This window comes from Rhinichthys klamathensis, unplaced genomic scaffold (assembly GCF_029890125.1).
Source record: "Rhinichthys klamathensis goyatoka isolate OS25496 unplaced genomic scaffold, OSU_Roscu_1.1 h1tg000523l_1, whole genome shotgun sequence".
Taxonomy (NCBI): Eukaryota; Metazoa; Chordata; class Actinopteri; order Cypriniformes; family Leuciscidae; genus Rhinichthys; species Rhinichthys klamathensis.
In genome coordinates, this window is record NW_026607002.1 from 3486382 (window position 1) to 3512087 (window position 25706).

A 25706-nucleotide genomic window follows, 5' to 3' on the forward strand; every position below is an offset into this window, starting at 1 on the left:
CCAACCATAACGCTCGTCTAAACGCAGAATAAAAAGTGATAACGCAACCCCACTTTTGCGTTTTCTCTTCAGATCGTTTCCGTGTAAACATAGCCTTAGAAGAAAAGGTTCTTCCTAAAATAATTACCCAAGTGATTTTTTCAGGTTTCTCAGAGAACACAAACTAAAACAGCCTAAGTCACACTCTTGACATTGGCAATTATACGACAGGTAAGGGTTAATGCTGTAAGGGGTATACAGTCAAAGACCCAGAACCAGATATGAAGAATGAAGACCCGGAGTCAGAATTATAAAAAATTAAAGAAAAGTTTTACTGAAGATAGTTTGCATTTTCATCAGCAGAAGTCAGCTTCAAGACTCACACAGGAGTTCGTAGGCCGCCCCACTTACAGTTACAAAGATCACAGCAGTTATACCATTTCCAAGGTCTAAGCTACGTCATTGCTTACAGGTTGAATGATTCTCATTGGCTAAAAAACATGAAAGCCTAAACAATTTAACACATGTGAGGAGATAGGGGTGCCTATCGCCATTAGTAAAGATAGTTGTCGTCCACTCATTGGATTTAGGTCTGTGGTGGCCTCGCAGGTTAGAGAAGGGCGCCGGGGTGTCTGGTCCGAACGTCCAGAACCTACATAGAATGTCATACGCACACACACACAAATAACAGACACTAGCAAATAACAGCTCCCATCAAGGCTGAAGAGAGTCTGAGCTCCTTATTATCAGTTAAGTATACCAAAACATAATGCTAAAACATTCACTCGTTTGGGAGAAAAACAGATAACTGGCATTTACTCCCAAGGAAGGAAATATACTGGAAAGAATACATTTTAATACAACAATTAAAGTTTGATAGTAACGCTCAATATAGCTTGACCATATGTCCAGCGAAGAATCATATGTGCCCACGCTGCCTTTAGGACCCTCTAACCTTTCTACTGATCCCAGAGAAAGAGACAAACGGCCTTGTGGGTTCCGTGGCCTTCGTGTCCTGCGTGTACTACGTGCAATCTCAAAGTAAGATTGGAATGCACCTAAAAGAAACTGGTTACTTGCATCCATGCATTTAAGAAAATATAATTTCACAGGCACAAGAATATAAAAATGATTATGTGATAATGAATATATTTGATTATTGATTTTTATAAAGGAAGTATATAACCATTCAAAATGATATATGATTATATATGTATTTGAAGAGGCAAGGGATTTTGACCAACCCTTTGTAAGGGGTATACAGTCAAAGACCCAGAACCAGATATGAAGAATGAAGACCCGGAGTCAGACTTATAAAAAATTAAAGAAAAGTTTTACTGAAGATAGTTTGCATTTTCATCAGCAGAAGTCAGCTTCAAGACTCCCACAGGAGTTCGTAGGCCGCCCCACTTACAGTTACAAAGATCACAGCAGTTATACCATTTCCAAGGTCTAAGCTACGTCATTGCTTACAGGTTGAATGATTCTCATTGGCTAAGAAACATGAAAGCCTAAACAATTTAACACATGTGAGGAGATAGGGGTGCCTATCGCCATTAGTAAAGATAGTTGTCGTCCACTCATTGGATTTAGGTCTGTGGTGGCCTCGCAGGTTAGAGAAGGGCGCCGGGGTGTCTGGTCCGAACGTCCAGAACCTACATAGAATGTCATACGCACACACACACAAATAACAGACACTAGCAAATAACAGCTCCCATCAAGGCTGAAGAGAGTCTGAGCTCCTTATTATCAGTTAAGTATACCAAAACATAATGCTAAAACATTCACTCGTTTGGGAGAAAAACAGATCACTGGCATTTACTCCCAAGGAAGGAAATACACTGGAAAGAATACATTTTAATACAACAATTCAAGTTTGATAGTAACGCTCAATATAGCTTGACCATATGTCCAGCGAAGAATCATATGTGCCCACGCTGCCTTTAGGACCCTCTAACCTTTCTACTGATCCCAGAGAAAGAGACAAACAGCCTTGTGGGTTCCGTGGCCTTCGTGTCCTGCGTGTACTAAGTGCAATCTCAAAGTAAGATTGGAATGCACCTAAAAGAAACTGGTTACTTGCATCCATGCATTTAAGAAAATATAATTTCACAAGCACAAGAATATAAAAATTATTATGTGATAATGAATATATTTGATTATTGATTTTTATAAAGGAAGTATATAACCATTCAAAATGATATATGATTATATATGTATTTGAAGAGGCAAGGGATTTTGACCAACCCTTCAGTCCCCCGTTTTAGACCAATGTGGGGTCCAATACCGCCACGTCTGGTCTAACCAGTGAGGTCACTACGGAAGGGAGGAGTGGTGACGCATGCTCCCCTGCCGGGTCACACTTGTCTCTTCACCTCGTCATGGACATGCTGGATACTAAAAATTCCAGTCCCCATTAAGAGGCTCTCCCACCATCCACTCACAACAGGACATCAATGTCATTCTTCCTCAGTTTATCAGTCAGGTTAAAATTTTTATAAAACACATAACTGATTACGAAACAAGTACATATTTTTTCTTTGGAAGCCAGGCTAAATAAGCAAGCACTATTGCTGTATTCCTACTAGCATGGGCTAGATCCACAGTCACTACTCAGATCCTAAATAAAGACATTGTCTATAATCATGAATACCAGAATATATGCACTAGTTTTTTTTTTTTTATAAAATTATGATTTCCAAATCATTTTATTATAAACAAAGTTGGATGGTTAATCCATTATTTTCACTACCCCTTTTATAGACCCTTTAGGTTTAAAACACAATGGTTGTCTCACTAAAATAAACAACAAACAATAAAATATTAATAATTAAGACCCATAATAATCGATGTAAGCACTTTAAGTCTTTACTGAAATCATCCTTCAGTTTACAGTCACATAGCATGTACCATTTTAATTGTATAACATCTTATACCCTTTTTTGTTTGTTTCAAAAATAGAAATAAAATAAAACAAATTCACATCATCATTTCAGTCATTACTTTACCACTAAAATATAGGATCGTTCCCCATTCTGCTTAATAAAGCTTTTGTTCATTCCTTATCCTTATATCACTTGAATCCCTGTCAATCATACAATGTCTAACCCTAACCTTTTTCATACCATTTAAACTTAATTTGACTTCCATAAATCCTATCAGAAATTGTATTTTCATAACATACATTTTCTTCTACTATATTTCTTCCATCTTGCCCTACATGCCAGTTCCTTCTGCATCCGAGTCTCTCACCACTGTCAGCCTAGTGACACTTAAAGTTCCCTCGTTAGGGGAATCATGGTATTTTATTAATTCTTCAATACTCTTGTTTTCTTATCATTAACTTCAACTTTATTTTTCATTATAACTACTTCTCACAGTATTTGTCTCAGTTCCACTTATCTTTACAGTTTTACAGAAACCAAAATATTATGTTACTCAGATCCCAGCCCACAGCCATATAGCTGCTTTCTCTTTTTACCTTTATTAAATTGTAGTTTTCTTAGACATCTAATGTCATACATACCTTTAAGGGATTGAGAAATAAAGCCTTTTCTTTTTAGAAGTTATATTCACTCCTTCTTTGTTCGCCCTCCGGCCTTTCAATAAAAATGAGGGAGCTCACTCTGGATAATTTGGATAGTGACTTAGCCAATGTGTCACTTTGTCTCTCTGCCGTCAAGTCTATATATATATATATTTTTTTCCTACGTTTATCCTTATGATCCCACCTAGTTGTCTATTTAAATTTAGACCCTCAGTTGAATTTAGACAAGAGTTTTACCCCATAATGGACGGCAATCTTCTTTACAATTCCAAATTATATAAAATACTAATCCAGAGAGTAATTCAGTTCAATATCATAAATGACAAAAGCATTCATAATTACCAATAGCAGACAGAGATGGAGAACCACTTCAATTAAAGCTCGTCCCATGTTCTGCATTGTCTTTTCATCAGATTGTCTTAGAATTATCAACTTTTTTAAAGTTGGTCATTTCACTTAACCCATCTGTAATGATAAAACACTAATTCCAGAGGTTAATGACAATATCCTCAAAATCAGGAAATAATAGTACCCCAAACTAATACATACAAGACATAAAGTGCTGTCACCATCACACGCACTCATACTAGACACACATATGTTAACTGTTCATTTTCAATGTTCATTTTTCTTTATATTATTGCTAAAAGATTTAAATTTTAAATAAGATTTTAAACTTCCCATTTTCCGGTAGCTTCTACCTAATTTTACATGGTCTCCCAACCAGTTTCAAAGCATGCCTGTTCATTATTCATTAGAATTTAACAAGGTCAGCTGGGTTGTTTTGTTTCATTATCATTATTTTGCTTCAGCTTGCTCTAGCAGGCCAATAATGGAAAGACAGACACAGTTACCATCCCTTCCTCTGCTCAAGCAGTCTCTCTCACTATAAATAAATAATCTTTTTCAACAGCCTTCTAAGGCTGTAACTTAGACATAATGTAATATTAAATTAATTACAATAACCTTTGACCATTCACCTTGTTATCCAGACTTTTCTCAAATCTACAAAAGCTGTCTTCATCTTTAGCCACCACCATGTCTAACGACCTTCAGGAGTTAAAACTATGTCATAGACCTATTAGTTCAAAATCAACACTATGATTTTCCTTGCCCATAAGGCAAACCAGTACATAAAAAGTTTTGCTACTGTCTCCACAACAACTAATGGGAATCACTTCATGGCCTCAGCTGGCTCTTGAAAGCCCATTTCTGTTAGCCCTTTATCTATAATCTCCATCAGGGTGTTTTCCCCTGGCATATTTGCAGACGCTTGTCACAATAAAAAAACAAGCCATACAATGAATGCGGTTTCTGGTGATTGGTATTAGAGGAACATCACGTTTCTGGGTCAGACTGTCTGTAACTCCTCACAGCTCATCCGCCCTAACGATAAAGGATGCTGCTGGCCTCACAGTCATCCGCTCCACTCTCATACCTTTCTCACATAAACACCTCCATCTTGAGATGCCCAGTGACTTTACGTGATCCACTCTGGCTTGGGTTGCCCCCTGTCTGGCCAATAGAAGGTCTTACCCGTCATTGAGTAGCCACTCGTGCCCACTGGTGACCGCTCTTTCCCATCACAGGCTGTTTGCTTCAACAGAACTCAGCTGTTTTCTAGAGCTTAGGAAAGGCACGTTCAAGAGTCACCAGAGCCATTCGGATTGCCTAATAGTGTTCACATAGGGAGACAGGTCAGAACAACAGTATTTAATCACTTAAATCCATTAACTATCTTAAAAGCAGCAACCTAGCTACTTGGATTATACTCAGTGAATTTAGATCACAACCGTACATTCAGTGTACATTTCCGTCGTTCCCTCCCCCGTTTCATGGTGGGGACTAAGATCAGACAAAGAAGTTACTGGTCCTAAATTAACCTAATCAAAATGTCATCTCTATCTGTATTATTATTTTAAATACTTCTTTAAAGTCATTCAGTTTTATTGTTAAAACATCTCTGTGTCTATGATCCTTCAACTGAAACACTGTGCTTTACACATTATCACAGATACCAGCTTTTAGCTGACTCATTGAATGAGAGAGACTCTGAGACTCTATTGGATGGTACACTGCTCTCTCATATACTTCTAACATCAAACATTTATCTATCATCTTTTAACTCTATCCCAGCTTAAGGCATCTTTGCCAGAAATTACATACGGTTTCAAATAAACATATTATTTATATTTGTCTTTTGCCCACACATCAGGAAATTTAGGCATTACAAATTTCCACTCAGATTGAGTCTGTTGCACTGGCAGTTTCAGCCACAGCACACATCAGATTCAGATAAGCAAACTGTTTCATTACAGCCAATAACAAACTTATCTTTTGAAAACTAAACATCAGCTTCTAGTTCTTTCATGGTCAACTTTTCAAGCTGTTTGTTTAATCAGCATTTAGCAACTGTTAATTCAGTACGGCTTCTGCTTATTTGTTTTACATAAAAATAATTATTCTAGTTCTCAATAACGTTTCACATTTCTCAATCTCAATTTTAATTGTCAAGTTCTCAACCATAGTTTAATATTTGACTTCAGTTTTCTCTTGGAGTTTATCAATCTCCAATTAGGATTCACACTAAGTTTGACGAGGCAAGCACTCTCTGCTTGTGATACTTTTGCAGTTATTGTAAATCATCTGTGAGATTAGTCTCTCTATATCATCTAAAACCTTTTTAAAATGTTTAATTACAACACAATCATCCTTTAAGTTACTTTGATATATTTTGCAACTCACATTTGTTGGAGTCATTAATTTTACATCAACCTGTATTCATCAATTCACTAAAAATTAGTATTATAGATCTTTTCTTCAAAAGGATTCACTTTAAGACTTCAATCTTTTGACCTTGTTTTATCTCTTGTTCTTTCTCAGACGACAACTTTAATATCGTCATTTAAACACTGATCTACTTTCAAACTCACATTATTACCAGAAATGTGTTGTCATTTTATCACATTTTTAAACACCTTCTCGGTGGGAATTTAGAGTTACGTATTAAATGGTCCTGATGACCACCATTAAAACACTCTCTGTCATCTGGTGGGTTCATGTGTCAGCCTCAACGGCTCCAACTTACTGCACGCCCTTGAAGCAGTGTGTCCCATTCAGGAATGCAAACAGAGCTACTGATTAAGCAGTTCTCTGTATTCTTTTACAGTCCACCAGTGGCTGATTTAATCATAATAACCCAATCATAACCTTCATCATTATTATTGGCAGAACATTAATTTTCATAAGCTGCAAAATATTGTTTTCACAAAGTGTCTGTTTAACTTTAGTCGCTTGTCGAGGGAAATTATCCCTGACCCAGAATTTCTTTCACTTGCTTCTTGTAATCATCGTAAGCAATACGAGGCTAAACATTTTAATTTTTCAGTTTCTTTGTTTGTTTGTAGCCAGTCAAGTTTTTTAAATTTCCAATCAGAATCAAAATCCTGACTACCATTTACTTAATCATTTCTGCAAATTTATTTAAAGTGAGGGCTTTAGAGCACAGCTGCTTACAGCGTTTGCTTTTCCTGACTCACTATTTGTTTCAGGACTCTTCAGGTTACTGATTAAGTTATTACATTTTTCTGCCATATCTTAATCATGGTTCATACTCACCTGAAGTTATTGCAGAAATGGAGGCGGCGATCTTTGAACAACACAGCTTGGCTTCTGCGTGATGAAACTGCAAAGTATACTCCAAAATCACAGTTACATATACTGGTCCATGCCAATTTGGGTCACAACTTTTTTAATTTTTCTCTCGGAATTGTTCCTGATGCATCCCTGGCAAACAACCCTATTATTGTTAGTATCCCTAACTGCCTGATTCACTTCACTAAGTTCGGGGATCCCCTATCTGAGATGGAAGAGATTGAGCAGGTTTACGGTGCCACTGGACCTCTAGCCCAGGGACGTGCTCTGCTGGGGTGGTGCTACACCAGTAATGCCCAGCGGGGCCCCCACAGAGCACGCTTCGCTTGCGCTGTCTGCTGCCGTTACCCTTAACGACGCTCTCAGCGACTTCTTATACTGTCAGCAGTATAATTAACTTACTCCTTCACTCGCCTCATCGGAGTGAAGCTTCACTCGCCTCATCGGAGTGAAGCTCTCCCGCTCTCCTTCAAAATCTCCTCCAGTCAGACAGCACTAACAATTAATAAAAGCTTACTACCTTGTTTGTTGATTTGCCAGGGGTGTCACCGAGAATAATTGCCCGCATCCTCCACCATAACTGTAAGGGGTGTACAGTCAAAGACCCAGAACCAGATATGAAGAATGAAGACCCGGAGTCAGACTTATAAAAAATTAAAGAAAAGTTTTACTGAAGATAGTTTGCATTTTCATCAGCAGAAGTCAGCTTCAAGACTCCCACAGGAGTTCGTAGGCCGCCCCACTTACAGTTACAAAGATCACAGCAGTTATACCATTTCCAAGGTCTAAGCTACGTCATTGCTTACAGGTTGAATGATTCTCATTGGCTAAGAAACATGAAAGCCTAAACAATTTAACACATGTGAGGAGATAGGGGTGCCTATCGCCATTAGTAAAGATAGTTGTCGTCCACTCATTGGATTTAGGTCTGTGGTGGCCTCGCAGGTTAGAGAAGGGCGCCGGGGTGTCTGGTCCGAACGTCCAGAACCTACATAGAATGTCATACGCACACACACACAAATAACAGACACTAGCAAATAACAGCTCCCATCAAGGCTGAAGAGAGTCTGAGCTCCTTATTATCAGTTAAGTATACCAAAACATAATGCTAAAACATTCACTCGTTTGGGAGAAAAACAGATCACTGGCATTTACTCCCAAGGAAGGAAATACACTGGAAAGAATACATTTTAATACAACAATTCAAGTTTGATAGTAACGCTCAATATAGCTTGACCATATGTCCAGCGAAGAATCATATGTGCCCACGCTGCCTTTAGGACCCTCTAACCTTTCTACTGATCCCAGAGAAAGAGACAAACGGCCTTGTGGGTTCCGTGGCCTTCGTGTCCTGCGTGTACTACGTGCAATCTCAAAGTAAGATTGGAATGCACCTAAAAGAAACTGGTTACTTGCATCCATGCATTTAAGAAAATATAATTTCACAAGCACAAGAATATAAAAATTATTATGTGATAATGAATATATTTGATTATTGATTTTTATAAAGGAAGTATATAACCATTCAAAATGATATATGATTATATATGTATTTGAAGAGGCAAGGGATTTTGACCAACCCTTCACCTTCAATGCCCTCCGAGGTGTCCATTGTCAGGTTTTAATGGACGACGGCGAGGTGTGAACCGGCCGACGCGCACCACTTATACCATGGTCATTAGCCAAATAAAACATTTTTAAAACATTAGTTTATATTTTAATTAGGCTAAATCTAGTTTTTACAAATAATAACTTGCCTGACGGTTTATTTAGCAACTGGAGATATTTATAGTCCGCTCAGCTTGTAGAACCTTTCAGGTTCAAAAATGCTTTTTTTTTCATGAAACACAAAGGTAGGCATAGTTATTTTTTATAACACATAAAACAATTAATCAAACAACAATTGAAACTTGAAACGCTGTACTGTCCTCCTGCCTTGGTTGTCTGGACAGCTGCGTAAAACTCCCGCCGGGTCTCATTCAGAGCAGCAGCGGTGTAATTTTCAAAGCTGGAGTCCATTTCTTTTTGAACAATAAAGTCTCTGAGTGTATTTACTGCCCATTTCGTTTTGGGTTTTTTTCGTGTTGATCTCATCTTTTTCGTCTTCTCAATTCTCCCGGTGTTATCTCTTTGTGTCGTTTCTCCGTTTTATTTACATTTTTTCTTTCTTCAGCAGCATCCCAGTCGTCAAAGTTGTCATATTCTCCATAAATGTTAAAAGAAATAACGAAGTCGCTCATTGTTGTATTAGTAGGCTATGTAATATCTAACTAACGTTAGATGTTTGTTTTGATAGAGCAAATTGTTAACGGATACTTTGCCTGTTGCTATGGTTACTCACAGCTGTTGTAGCCGGCGCATTTATTTATTAATTTCGAATGGTAAACAGTCAGTTTCACCAGAACTACTTTACTAGGTGTCCTCTATCACTTTTTAACGGACACCCTGCAGCCAATCAGAATCGAGTATTCACCCAGACCATGGTATAAGGGTATTTAATTGCATGATCTGTTCAAATGAGGATGTGGGCAATTTTACCAGAGGTGGCCAGAATCATGAGGAGATGACTTATGCAAAAAAAAATCATTTTTGTCAAAAAATGACTTAGGCAATTATTTTAGGAAGGTGACTATATGGAATCTTGAAGGGTTCCGTCAGACGCTTAATATAGAGAACCTTTTAGAGGTTCCCATCATTTTATGGATTTAGTTTGATTTAACCCATTCAGTCATTGAAGTAATTAAATTGTATTAATTAAACAGCTTTAAAACTTCACCAAACATTGAAATAACCAATTAAACATTTCTCCTTAGAAACTCTTTGGCATTAATGGTTCTTTAAATTGAGTCAAGAACCCTAGAGTTCTATCTTTTCTCTGTGATCTGCATCTTTGACTCAATGTTGTCTCAGCGCCCAGTTTAGCCTTCCAGCTTCAGACCACAATCCAAGAGTGACGAGCAAACAGATTTCATCTCCCACAATCAGAAACATCCAGAACAGGAGGAATGCTGCAATACTGCAGGTGTCAATGAATCTTTCTCCAATGTCCAATTATATGTCCAATCAGTTTTGCTGAATAATTTGCATTTCTTTCTCTTTTTCTCACAGAACTTTGAGGCCACATTGCTAAGGTTTGTGTTTGTTTTTCTCTGTGCTTCTTTATCTCAAACCATCAGCATCTCTGACTCTTCAATGTTGTTTCAGAGCCCATTTTCAGATCACTTTCACAGATCACCTGACCAACCTGAAGCTCAGTGTCTTACAGAAGATGCTGGACAATGTTGGTAAACGTGAGTATGACAGAATGCAACGATGATTTCTGTGTTTTATTTGTCATAATGTTTGTCTATGAGTGTGTATCTGTTCTCTCTCTTCAGCCTCAGAGTTCAGCATCAATCGTTCTCATTCCTTATCTCATTTCTTTTCTGATTATTCATGTGATGCATATAATGAATATAAGCATTTACCCATAGGTGGAAGGAACGGCAAGAATGAAGATGCTTTCCTAAACTACCGAAGGCCCCTCCCACCATGCCCTCGCTCAATACTAAGTTGAACTTCTCATCCATACCACCACTCCCACTAAACAGACGATTGATTTCAGGCAATGAATCTCGCCCCCCTCCCACTCCCCCTGGACGCCTAAAACTCCATCTCTGAATATGCTGTGAGTTTGGGTTACTTATAACGTTCACCTGGGAACGCAATGTGTGCCATTTCATCAGATTTGTCACGTAAATCATTTATAAATCTACACCAGAACAGGAGAATACATGAATTTATCACGATTTCATGACATCACGATTTAAAAATAATAATAGTTTGCATGTTTTGATGTCCACATGCTCTTGTTCAAGAAATTAAAGTGGATGTAGCATTTCTAATTTAAAGAAGTGGGCAAATATTAAATATTGAGTAGGCCTAAACATTTTTGTTTAACCTAAATTAAAAATGAAACAAGGATTTGATCTGCTTTAAAGTGTAAAAACATGAAGCCTTTGGTGCTCTCTGCAAATAAATAATTTGCTTTAAAAATGTGTTTCTCGTGTCCCAATTTTATTGCGTCCCATTTGAGCCGTGGGGCGTAACGAATATTATATTATTTTATATTATGTATTTTAACAAGTCATTTTAAAGTCTTAGGTCTTTGCTTAGGTTACCCCACAAAAATATACAATTTATTGTCAAAATATTTGACCGAACCCTTCATAAGACCCTTTAGTGATGAAAATAAATGAACAAATTAATGTGATGAAGAAAAAAAATCTGTGGTAATGTCATCAAATCAATGTTACACTATAATGTTTGTTCAACATCATGTTTGCAGCCGCATTTAATGCCTAAATGTAATGGTAACATAATTAAATCAATGTTGCAATCTGATGTACAAATACTGAAACAACATGAAGATTTCAACTACACTTCAATGGTACATCATCAAATTCCTGACCATTACAAAGTTCCTATTACTACAGTAAAACACTGTAAAAATCAAAGTGAAGTTTGATGAAAACCATATACACTTTTTACCAGTTATCTATTTTTCTATTTTAACAAAATAAATAGAATTTATAATATTTTTATATTATATTTCTATAATGTAATTTCTATATGTTTCATATTTGAATTATTATTAGGAGTTTTAAATGATTCAAGTCAAACCTGTAACTTCAACCGAAGATGATTAATTAGGGTGTGGTCCTGTCATAAATTGTACTTTTTCAATTTAGCTTTAAATTTAGATTTTTATAAATTATCATCTGTAACAAATAACAATAATCAATTTCAGATGTAATTTGGGTGTTTTGTACAATTTCTAACAATGTTTTTCTGTAACCTATGAGAAACAATAATCAAATACGCTATTTTAATTGTTAATTATGAATTTAGGGCTATAGACGAATCCGGCGAAACTACCGGAAGTAAGCGGGCGCCATAACTGAGCTGTTGCTGCGCCATTGCCTCCTATTGTTTTAGTTGCAACTTGCGTCCACTGGCCCCCAACAGCCCGCGATTTTTGACTGTCACTAACGTTACAACTTTTATAATGTCGAGTGGGAAAACATGTTCCGTTTTACACAAGGGGGTAATCCATCGACCGGAAGTTGAAGCCCGCCGGGTGCCGCCATGTTGTAGCAGAACTTCACTTGCGTTAGCATTTCCATTGACTCCCATTCATTTTTGCGTCACTTTGACAGCGAATAACTTTACATCTGAGGCGTTTAAAGACTCCATTTGTCCATTATTTATTTCTAAAGAAACACGACAATGTATAAAGGGCTCCATTACCTTCTATGTTACACTATGGCCCCGTAGAAACAGATTTAGTAAAAATAGGCTAACGATTGCGTCATAACCACTCGACTCTCTGTCGCGCTGTACAGAAATTACCGTACAGACAGGAGGAGAAGCTCGCAGGCAATCGGGGGGACGTCCCGTCAAGGGAGAAGCCCATAGATAATGAGTCCATAAAAGCAACGGAATTCTTACTCCTGCTCACTCACGCCAAATAACTCTTTGCTCAAGTTCCCCGTCTCTGCAAGATTAACGTTGGCAGTTTTCACGCACAGCTACTAGAAGATTAACGTCTGTCAGACAGGTTGCTCACGTCATCAAGCTTAGTTTGAGTCGGTCTGAGTCTGCGCGTCAGGAACGGAAGTGCTCAAAAATCGCTAAAAGTGGGCTTCAACTGTCTCAACTGAGTTCCAATGAGATCGCTCTGTCCATTTCTTTTACTGTCTATGGTTTTACATTGTTTCAATGGCGGCAGTAAAGGGCGCATTGGGGCAGTAACGTTAGTAACATTACTGTTATGTCTGTTGTTAATGTTTGATTTGCTTGACTGTGACATAATTTTTTTTTAAATAACAAATTAAATTAAATATAATGCAGTTTATGTTATAATAACAATTATTTAATGACATAAGTAAAAATATAATAAATAGTGCTCAGCAAAATCTCCTCTCTAGCTATTTTTTCTATTCAATTCGCCTTTGGCTAAGCCACACCCTAGAATGTAGATTGACCAATCACAGCGCAGCCAAGAACGAGCTCCCACAGAGGTCCGACACTTTTTCACAGCGCTCCATTGACTTTAACACAGCCGTCTCATATTTTTGGTCTCGGCAGGCTATTACCGTCGTAGTTTTATCAAAAATATGGTTAAACGTTGTGCCTGGGGCATTTGTAACACAGATACGCGTTTCCCAGAGAGGTTGGAGGGGGGTGTGCGTTTATTCCCTTCCCAAAACCGAAGTCAAATCCTGACAACTAAAAGTGTCGTCTAGCACACGCTGCTAATAAATACAACGTTATACTCGCGTAGTCCGTTTGCTTTGTAATAACGATTATAGAAGTGAATAGAGACCTCCAGCTTTGCATGAACAGTGTTGCTCCTTGATATTGTTAGTCCCAGCCTCCGTCTCGATTAGTACGATATGCGGTGGTTCATTTTTTGACTGTGACCGGTATGCATTGCCTCTATTTTGGATGCCTTGTTGTTCCTTGCGTTTCACCTGTATGTCATGAACGTATGCCTTCAAACGTATATCGCAGCCCCTTTTGACTACTTCTATCGGACACTTTATTTGCTGCTTTATAAAAGTTTGATAAAATTTCAGCAGGAAGAGCTGTCACAGCATAAGCCATGTTGATACCAGAGCCCAGATGAAGTTTGTTTGTCGGACGTAGCAACAGTAACTAAGGGGGGCGGGGCCTAGCCAAAGGCGAAATGCTATGGTCATTAGATGGCTTTCCTGAGCTAAATGTAACGTTATGTGACATAATTGTTCTCCTGCTGTTATATTGACCTCTTTCCATGGTTTAAAGACACTAATTGGTCGATATTATGTATACTTTCTAGCTGTACCTTACCCTTGCCTTTTGCAATGTGAAAATGAGATAAATAATGGACACAAATGAAAAAGATGAATTCGTTTATTTGATGTCATTCATTTATTTATTGTTGCCAAATGGACAGATCTTTTTAGTTCCTCGTTAGCTAACGTTAGCCTAGCTAGCTTGCCAAGCTATTTTGATAAATAATCTGTAAAATCGTTTGTACCTTCATCTGTGACTGGAGGCCACTGTCTAACATCATCAACCCAACAAGTCATTCTGCCTGGCTGTAGCTGTCATCGAGGGTTCGTTATCACGGAGGTTTGTTTACATACCGGTAACAGCTCAGTAAGGGTGTCGCCACAAGATGGCAGCCTACACAGAACGCTCGTCGGATTCGTGTACAGGGTTCTGTAATAAATTGATAGTATTTGTAATTTGACCTTTATCAATCTTAGTATATGTTAACAGTAAAGATTTGTCTGGTTTTTTTTATCCACATGCACACCGTTTCATCTTACTTTGCATTTGAATCTAATGATTTTATAATGCCAGTTGTTCATGCTATTTTCTATGTATTTCTTTATTCTTTTTTTATATATATAAATTCAATTGCAACAATATTCTTAAATAAACATCTAAATAGCAAATGTATAAACTAAACGTCTATTCTGATTTAAATATATTCTAATATTTAGCCTACTGTATGATGAACATCAGATCAATTGTCAGTGAAAATGTTGTTTATCTAGTAGAGACACAATCATTTAATTGATTCTCACAGTAAAGTCATCATCACTCTATTATCATACCTTATACTGACCATCACTGAGTTTTACATAAATTGTCTTTCACTCCCGACAACCGCCCACTGGGTCCAGTAGAACTAGCTAATGTGCATTATAAATGTCAGTAATTTATCTTTTTTGACTCATTCTTTTTATTTAAAAAAAATTAAATGCTGAAATATGTGAGGTTTATCTTTTTATAAAACTTTTTTGTCAAAACTTTTATTTGAACTTGTTAGTAGATAACATGGTGCAATACACTCTTGAAATCTCGCCATCATTTTTTAATGTTATTATTTTAATATTTATGTAAACAAAAAGTGCATGTTGATGCTAATTTTATTTGTTAATTGCTAGTTTTCGACATAAAACTTGTTGAATTGATTTCTGTGAAACTTAACTGAACGCCAGCATCAGTTGTGCGCTCGGTTATTTTTGTCATTGATTTATCGCCATAAGTTCACGGAGATCATGAAAGTGCGCCTGATTGTTTTATTCTATTTTACAAAAGCACAACGTTTTCTTGTTTTTGTGAGTTTGCGCAAATAAAAGTCGTTGCGAATGATGTATTATTCTTTTCTATATGACCAGAAATGAAGTTGTTTCCACTGTTGATAGGAAAATGCAAGTGTTCGCGCCCGCGCCTTCGCGCTATGCAGTGCGCGCTCCACACTCACTCACTCACACACACACACACACACACACACACACACACTTGTGATAATATTAGCCCTGTATTATTATTGTCTAACTTGTATTATGACTGACATTTGATGAATTGCTTTGTTCTTCTTTTTTTTTTTGGATAAAAGCGTCTTCTAAGTATGTAGCCTATGTAATAAAAATAATTATTATTATTATTATTTGCGTTTATAACTATAAATGAGTTCATTGAAGACAGTAATGTTTATTATAATGATCATATTGAAAGAATAATAATCCTCCTTTGTGTAACAAATGCATTTACTGTAATGCTAATTTTAAGAGCGTTACTGATATAATATGTATAAAAAGTTAATGTTATGAAAATCCAAACTACACAAATTATAGTAGTTCATGCCTTGTACATTATACACCGTCTGGTTCCTGCTGTATTTACATGTTGTAAATTGTGTTGTTTGCCTGTGCTAAACTCACCATCATGATGCTAGAGTTTTCGTGATGTTTTTTGTGTTGCTGTGCTTTTTATAATTTTTCCCGCTTTATACTGCTCGTATTTTAAACATATAGGCTATACACATAACTGAGGTAGAAAACTAATTCAGCTTTTAAAACCTACTGTTTGACTTTTTTTATTTTTTATTATGGAAAGACTATCTTAAGTAACAGCATTTCTTCTACAACAGACCTTTACTAAAATGTATTTTAAGCTGTTTGCATGCTTCTAGTGAACATTTATATTGTAAAACACCACAAAAAAACTTGAGCAGGGAAAAAATGCCCTGACCTGACATGCTTTCCTGAATGGGATGATGCTAATCATGTGAATTTACTGAACTCTGAACAGTTCAAAGGTGTAAAAGGCAATATAGACCAATATACTTTGGGTAAAAACCCCTGTTAATCCGCAGACAGTAGTTCACACAGAACCTGTAGCTCTGTTGACAATGATGAACAATTAAAACTTTGGTGATTTTTATTCTGATGGTTATTACTATTATTAATGCACATTTTTGAGAGTTCTGAGCTTTTTTATTTAAACCAGATAATTACTTAACTGAAAGAGAAACTTTGAAGACTGACTTGAAATGGCGTCTAGATCTTTTGCTGAGGAGGATTTATCTTGTCCGGTGTGCTGTTGCATTTTTATAAACCCTGTTCTTCTGTCGTGTAGCCACAGTTTTTGTTCAAGCTGTATTCAGAGGGTTTGGGAAAATAATACACTTAAAGAATGTCCGGTTTGCCGAAGAACATCTTCAAATGATCGTCCTCCGGTAAATTTGGCTTTGAAGAACTTGTGTGAGAGTTTTCAACAGGAGAGAAGAGAGAAATCTGGATCTGGAGTCTGTAGAGATCACAACGAGAAGCTCAAACTCTTCTGTCTGGATGATCAACAGCCCGTGTGTGTGGTGTGTCGAGACTCCAGAAAACACACCAACCACAGATTCTGTCCTGTAGATGAAGCTGTCGCGGATAAAAAGGTCAGATAAATGTTCAAAACATTTGATTAAATCGTCAAATAGCCTACCAATAATTATCAAAAACTATTTTCACATTGACAGAAATACACACAAAATAATTATTGGTGTGTGTGAGTTTATTAACATTCACAACATTTTGGAAAGATATATGAATGAGTAGTACAGTCTTAGAAGAAAATGTTTTAAAGGGGTCATATAATGCCATTTTTGTACAAGCTAATATGATTCTTTAGGGTCTAAATTAAAAGTTTGCAATATACTTTAATAAAAAATTCTCATTAGTATTGTAAGAAAACACTTATTTTACCTGGTCAAAAACAGCTCTGTTTTCAGCACGCCGTTTCAGTGCATATGCCTTTAAATGATCATGAGGTTTGCTGACTCCGCCCCTCTGTTCTGTGCGTACACCGTTTGTAACACAATAACCATAACGCGTTGTTCACTATAAACATGGGATTATGAATTATATTGAGAACATCATACATAGAAAACATGCCGTAATGTACCCTAAGTGTAAACCTTAGTCGCATTCATTGTGAAGTGTGCAGCTAGCGATTTGCATAGATTAATATAAATATTAATATAAAGTTTAATAAAACGTTACACTCACTTCAGTTCTTCTGGAGATTCAGCAGGAACACGAATATCTGGTACCGATCTTTTTTAATGAGCAGCTTCTAAGCAAATCCAGCTTTATACTGACCCTCGTTTATAAAGCAGTCTGGTGTGTGAAATGATTCGCACAAATATGAAAGCATTGACGTTGCTCGTGGGGAATATTCCCTTCGAAAACAAACTCAGCCACTGCGTCTTCAGCGGTTCGGATTCAGGAACATTAAAATGACTGCTGTGTTCGTTATTACACCCAAGAACAGAACACCACAATCGCTTAGACGCCATTCTGCTCATAGACAGTGCTCCAGCATATCAACAATGACCGCGCCGGTCCGCGTGGACTATGATTGACAGCTCTCACGAGCGAGGGCGGGTCTGTGTTGAAACGCTCCTGTCAATCAACAATCGTGGGAGGGGCGTCCGTTTTATTGACGTCACACGGTCGAACAGCTCAATTTGAGACGGGGAAAACACATAAGGAGATTAAAACAAAAACACTGGATGGATTTTTATCATTATATGATGGTTGTGTACACATTTCTGTACAATCAACTTGTAAAAGTGCACGTACCATTATATGACCCCTTTAAATACATAACAGGTTCGGTTAGGCGCTTTATTGAAACTTTTTGGCATAAAGTGTTCTTTAAAATGGAGTCAAGAACCCTAGTTCTATAGCCTATAGAAACACATTGAACCTTTTTTCTAAGAGTAAGAAATTAAGATGTGTTTTTTTATCTGTAAATTATCTGAGACCAAATAGCTGTTGATTTAGTAGCACACAAAACTAAAATTGTATAGCATTTTTCTTATTTCATTTTTTTCTGCTTTCTCTTTCCATCCTAAATCAAACGTTTTGACTTGTGAAAATGACACTCTTCTTTAATTTAGTGCATCATCAGTTTGCCCAGTTTCACAGATAAGGCTTAAGCTAGTCTAATAAATGTTTGAGCTGTTTTAACTGTAAGCAACTTGCACTGATATATCATAAAATATATCATGCCATTGTTTTGTCTCAAGATGCACATCAGTAATGTTTTTAAGGCACATTTATAAAAGCTACTAAAATTGTGTACTATGAAATTAATTGAACTGTACAGGCTTAATTCTGGCTTAATCAAGCACTGTCTGTGAAACCAGGCCATTAAGTTACAAAAACACTGGAGTTTGTGTGTATCAGTCAGCACAAATCCATTCCCTATGTCTGTGGAATATCAATAAAAAATATAAAAGAAGGGTTAGAAACTATGATGTTGTTCTCTTTCAGGAGAAACTCAGACGTTCACTGGAACTCTTGCAGGATAAACTGAGAATATTTGACAATTTTAAACAGAGTTTGGATCAAACTGCTCAACAAATTAAGGTATTGGAATAAACTGTGTGATTTAGTCAAATCTAGAAATGTGTACACTCATAAAAATAAAGGTTCTGTCATTGATAGTTTAAAATCCATGGATCCTTTCCATTCCAAAAATGGTTCTTTAGAAAAAGATTCTTATAATAGAAAATAATGGTTATTTTAAGAACTGATCACTGAAAAGTTCTTTAGGAACCAAAAATTTTTTTTTTTGTGGCATTACTGTGAAAACCCCTTTTTGGAGACTTTCTTTTTAAGAGTGTATATTGATATAGATCTAGTTTATCCTTTATATTGTTGTGTACAAATGTTTTTAATTTCAGATTCAGACTCAAGACGCAGAGACTCAAATGAATGAGGAGTTTAAGGAAATTCAAGAGATTTTACACAATGAAAAAACAGCCAGAATAACAGCGCTGAGAGAGGAAGAGGAGAAGAGGAGTCAGAGGATGAAGGAGAAGATTGAAGAGACGAACAAACAGATTTCATCTCTCACAATCACAATCAGAGACATCGAGGAGCAGATGAAGGCTGAAGATGCTTCATTCCTGCAGGTGTCAATTCATCTTCATTATTCTCCAATTATATGAATGTCAATTTCAGAGATTAAAACTCGATTTAGTTTTGCTAAATTATGTTTTTTTTTTTTTTTTATTACAGAACTTTAAGAGCACATTGCAAAGGTTTGTGTTTTTATTTCCATGATCTTCTCTGTTTCTGAATCAAACCAATATGTCTGACTCCTGACTGTTTTTCAAGAGCTAAGATTACACTGCCGGATCCACAAAAGATTACAGAGAAGATCAGTGTCCCGAAACACAACCTGAAGTTCACTGTGTTACAGAAGATGCAGGACAACATGAAAAGTGAGTGCATTACAACTCATCAATGATGTCTCTGGTTATTTGCCTTAAAGGTGCCCTAGAATGTTTTTTTTTTTTTTTTTTTATAATGTTTCCTGGGTTACCCTTATAATGTTAGTATGTTTTTTAGATAAAAAATAATCATAAATTTGAAATAAATGGCATTTTTCCTAGCCTGCTTTTAGCCTCTGATTTGAACACTCTGTTTGAAGGGGCGTGTCTGCTGTGGGATTCAGTGTAACCGCGGCCACTGTTGTGATTGGCTGTGGGATTCAGTGTAACCGCGGCCACTGTTGTGATTGGCTGTGGGATTCAGTGTAACCGCGGCCACTGCTGTGATTGGCTGTGGGATTCAGTGTAACCGCGGCCACTGTTGTGATTGGCTGTGGGATTCAGTGTAACCGCGGCCACTGTTGTGATTGGCTGTGGGATTCAGTGTAACCGTGGCCACTGCTGTGATTGGCTGACATGCTTGCATATTAAATAGCAACGCATTACATGTGAAACTCTCTCGAATACTTTTACTACTGCTATTATATGTTTTTACTATAACAGCTATCGAGATTAACGAATCGTGAGATGTTTTTAAAGTATTTAGATCTATTCCCATCACATAAAATGTTGCCGTGATGAGCATTGAGCAGATGACAGTGTGTTGATCGCGAGAATGAAGATCTTATCATTGCAAAGCAGTTTCTGCACTCTCTCTGCTTTCACCAATGCAAACACGATGATGTAAATACAGTAAGAGCTTCGTTGTGCAGTAACGTGCGTCATTGATTTCATAACGAGTTTGGCAAGTGTCCAGATAAACTCGCGCTGTGTGGAAAGATTGTTCTTTGATCGCTTTCTGTATATAATTTGTTCACAATTTAAATACGATTATTTTCATCCTATAAAAAGAAACGATGTGAAGCTGATATTTTAGTCACTGGCTTGACTTACTGATGCATAAACAGTATTGAACGATTTTGAGAGAAAGATTACCTGTCTGAACAATTACACATCAGAAAGTGTTGCTTGGTAGCTCGATCCGAGGCCAGCTCTGTATTGGCCCAAGTTGAGGAAACACTCTGTGAAATGTTTGGAAATTTCCAGAGAAAATAAAATTGACCCATTGTTTCTTCAGAGGCTCAGATGAAGGAACTAAAAAATACTTTTGTGTTCATGTGTACATCCACACTGAGCGACTGCCATGCTTCGGCTGCGCAGTTCCGCCTGGCATTGAGGGCTGGCATTATGCAAATATTTGGAGGCGCACATATTAATGATCCCGACTATTGCGTCACAGTCGGTATTGTGTGGAGAACCGACCGTTTTTCAGGGGTGTTTTTCATAAACGTGAATTAAATGAGAACGCGAAAACAGTCCAGTTTGAGATTCACTCTATGTCATGTCCATGCACTGAACTCTTGTTATTTGACTATACCAAGGTAAATTCAATTTTGAATTATAGGTCACCTTTAATGTGTGTGCATGAGTGTGTATCTGTCGTCTCTTTTCAGCCTCGCAGGACAATGTTGATCTCGGATTTGGTGCGATGGGACATCTGAGGACATATGTGTGTGCTTACTGTAGAAAAAAGTATAGTGAATGCCAACCGGTATAACCAGGGGAGGTTCACATGCAAATAATATATTCTCCAACTCGATGAACTAAATGGAATCAATCTACTGTACCTGCTCCCACACACAGCATACACTCAGTAAATTAATCAGGGGACTTGTTACCATAACTTACATAAATGCATAGTTGCAAGGTAAAAATGAGAATTTCACTGATTTAAAGCTGCAGTCCGTAACTTTTTTGGGTTAAAAATGATCCAAAATAAATTTTTGAGCAAGTACACAACCAGCCAGTGTTCAAAACGCTCTGCTTGCCGTAGCTCGATTCAAGCGGTAAGCTTGTGTGTTTTTAACTCCAGTGGTACTGGTTGATTTCTGCAGGAGATTTGAGCATGTCTTTGCGTCATTACGTCACATCTGTACACACACATCTGTACACACAAACATCTGTACACATAAAGAAGAGTCTCGGCTAGTAGACTATATTGCGTGTGAGGATGTTGGAGGTGGAGATTTATAGCCTTTTCTCACAGCACTTGATATAATTAAACTTAATAATTTGATGGCGGATCCAGAAATGTTCAAACGACAATCACCAGTGACAACTAGAGACTCATCCGCTGTAAAATACAAAAGACTTCAGAGTGGCTACAGAAATAAAGAGACTGTAACCGGCTCATGCGAAAACAAGGATAAACATCGGAAGGGCTTTTGAAAGGTGGCGTGAACTCCGTGTTTTGAAGCGGTTCAAAACGGACACAGAGACGGCTTTTTTCTGCTGGACAAATAAGACATAAGCGATCGTTAGATTTAATCAGCGTGATTTTCTGCAATTAAATTCCCCTTAGTTGGTCAGAACGAAAGATGTTCAGATGTTACTTGTGTAGCGACTACGAGAATGAACCAAACACAATTGAAGCTTTAGATGATTGTTAATACATAATCAAACACATGGCTTCACATTCCAGAGTACCCCAGGCTCTGCAACCAAAAGACTTTTTATTGTTTAACCCTCTGGGGTCCAAGGTGTTTTTGGGGTCCTTGAGATGTTTTGACATACTCTGACATTTGTGCTTTTTTCAGTTGCTTATAAACATATTACTGGCAAAGGTGTAATTACACTCTATTTAGCACACACAGGGCTACCATAATGTGTTATCAACATGTATGTACATTTTTGTATTTTTGAGAGAATATTGTTTATGCGTGGTTATTGAAAAAACTAAAACTTAAAGTTTCTGAAATAAGGCCACAAAACACATACTAAATATGTGTCCACAAGACTTTTGACTAGTGGATGTTGTCGCCTAGAGTTTTTTCTTCAAAATGATCTGAAAATCATCCTGCCTTATCATTCACATAAAACAATAGATTGGTTTAAATTTAAAAATGACACTTTTTGTTTGGAAAGGCAATATGCGCAGGGGTGTGACCTGCTGTGATTCACACCTGAGAAGACAATGGGCCCGCATAATGAGCGCATAATGGGGCTGCATACTAATGACCCTTTCATTCAGGTGTGTCACTGAGCCACAAGAATGACAAATATATATATATATATATATATATATATATATATATATATATATGCCTATATAATACAAAATTGGTTCACAGTTCCAATTATTTATTTATTTTTCAAATTGTGCTTGCAAATTGTATAATATCAAATGTAAAAATTTCTAGTAATTGTGCAGTTAATTATCATACTGTTTTTACAGAAAGTTTGGGAATATATCCCAAATGTGTCACTAATAAAACACAATACAAATAATTTAAAGAGGAGGCTTATATTGAGCTTTTAAGATTTACCTAAGATTTATTTATATGTAGCCTACATATATTTTTGCTATTTTAATAAAAAGGTTACAATTACAACAACAATTAAAATTTTTACTATATTTCAAATGTAATCTTTCTTTGTATATACTAAAGTATACATTTTATCATACATATTTCACAGTTGCGGATTAATTAGTTTGAATATAGCCTACAATCGAACAAACACTATAATAACATCTTAGCAAACAAGCTTATTTGATGTGGCAGTATTTTACAGTGAAAACGACATCTTGTCTTTCATATGTAACATATCGTTTTTATGATTAGGACATATAAATGTTAATTTGCAGTTTAATACGTTGCTTATACAAAAATATTTTATTTCAACATATTTCAGTCGATTTTTACTCATCTCAGTATTGGAATATAGTTAGGTAAAAGCTGTTCATTCATTCACACACAAAAACGCGATTCAAACAGTCTTTTTGTTTACAGACACTATTCCATATCGCGATTAGCACAAAGCACTTGAAAATAAAGAATGTACCTATTCCTCAGCTGGATCCGTTGCTCCTCCAAATGAAACTACCTGTACGTCTGAGGTAATTTTTTCCAGGATTATTATTAAGATAGTATTACTATTATTCCTCACAGCATCGTAATATGAGTCTCTTTCGGTGGGTTATCCAGCTGATGTGGGCGTGGATCGCCTCAGAGCATTTGTGTTTGAATAGAGCGCGCGCTCCGTGGGCGTGGTCAAATTAACTTTAATGAGCTGAGACGAGAACGACTATCATCTCTCTCTTTTCGTACAGATTACATAAAATGAGAAAATTTGTTTTTTTATATAAATTACTTCATTTAAAAGAAGATAATTCAGGCTTCATGCCTGTGTGCCTGTATACCTGTTTGACTGAGTATTTGCAGAGTTACAGTTCATTTTTCGGACGCGTTTCAGAATGGACTTCACTGACAGAGAGAACGCAGAATGCGCACCATGTTTATTTTTCTTTATTAGGCGAAAAGCACAACACTTTGTTTTTATTATGAGGTTCCACAAAAAAAATACAAACTTAACAGGATCGAATGATGTACAACACTTATATGTAAGATCAAAATCAACAGAGTAATTTGAGTCTCTTTTGCACTGATAAGGAAAAAAGTGAGCTGGTATCGCCGGTGAGACCGCCGACCCCAGAGGGTTAACTAAAGGAAGAACGTTGTCAACGTTTTATAATTTGGCAAGAACAGATCTGTTTAGAAATGGTGAAACAAGAAGCCCTAACAAGAGGTCACCTGACCCCTGCGACTAACAGACGACGTCTTTCGGACCAGAGGTCCCATGAGAGATGGACAAAACAGACTTCAGCAAGAACTATACATGACCTCAGACTGGAATGGCTTAAACCCCACAAACTTTACACGCTAAAACACTTTACATATCAAAATCCATAAAACTCTTCCCAGAACAATTCTCGATGGACTTATAATCAAACATCATGCAACTACATAACTCTGTTGTTTCTACAATATATTTGTGTGTCTCATATGCTTAGATGCCCTACAATTCATAATTGTTATAAATATTAGGTGTGTGAATGAAAGTGTGCCGTGTTTCCTGTCAGCAGGATCGTATTTTTAATTCAAAAAGATGGTTTGATTTGAAATCTGTGTAAAATGTTTTGTATTCTTATAATAGTAATAATGTCTAAACTGTGGCCTATTGTTCTCTCTGCTGGTGCTGGAGAACAAGGAGATCACAGATAACGCATGATTTACGATAAGAAGAAAATAGGGCCACCTCCTGAATTAAGCCAGTGTCCAATTGGCTAGAACGTATCCTAGAGGTGGGACAAATTTTGAGTTTAAAATCTTAGACCCAAACAGAGCAAAGAAAATTATGCAGCCGACAGAGTTAATAGACAGACAAGTAACCATGTAGACGAACGAAGACAAAGAACCCAAATTAAGATCAGAAGAACATGGGTTAAACAACAGCTTCATTCAAGCCATCTAACTCATCACACTTTCCTTTCTTTTCCTTAGTTTTCTTTTCTTTTCCGTTAAAAGTCTCGGTTCTAAGTTAAGTTTTGCTGCAAAGTTTTGTTTTAAAACGTTTCGACTGCAACGCGCTTCCAACTTCAAAGACTTTCATCCATCCGCCAACACGCCACGTGATTGGCTGCCCAAGATCTAGCAGGCACGAGGAGACCGCCAGCCAAGCAACGGACCCGGGAAAAACTCTTTACACCGACAAAAAGGAGAATCCCCAAAGCAACGCAAGGACAAGCAAGTAGCCTCCAGACTCTTAACTGAACTGGTGCATTGATATAAAATTGAACTACCCGCCTAAGAAACGATAAAAGGGTGAAATTAATTATTGATGGTTCGTTCAGGTTGTGTCTCATAAGTGCATAGAATCTTGAGATCTCACCATCTGACTCCTAAAACCCATTCTTCCTCACTCTCTTTTTTTTCTGCAACTCGTATGAATGTGTTTGTGTGTGTTAGATATTAGTTTTATGTGTTAGTCATAGGTTAGATATTAGTTTTATGTGTTAGTCATAGGCTTATAATC

At 37.0% G+C, this 25706-nt stretch overlaps 1 protein-coding gene across 1 annotated transcript; it reads left to right on the plus strand.

Moving 5' to 3' along the window:
• The first annotated feature begins 16553 nt into the window (after positions 1 to 16553).
• LOC130073144 (E3 ubiquitin-protein ligase TRIM35-like) lies at positions 16554 to 21478 on the plus strand. Its single transcript, XM_056238572.1, has 6 exons — positions 16554 to 16946; positions 18829 to 18924; positions 19242 to 19472; positions 19579 to 19601; positions 19678 to 19784; positions 21287 to 21478. Exons 1-6 carry the CDS (start codon positions 16554 to 16556, stop codon positions 21388 to 21390), a joined length of 954 nt encoding a protein of 317 aa, XP_056094547.1. The 3' UTR covers positions 21391 to 21478.
• The last annotated feature ends 4228 nt before the right edge of the window (positions 21479 to 25706 follow it).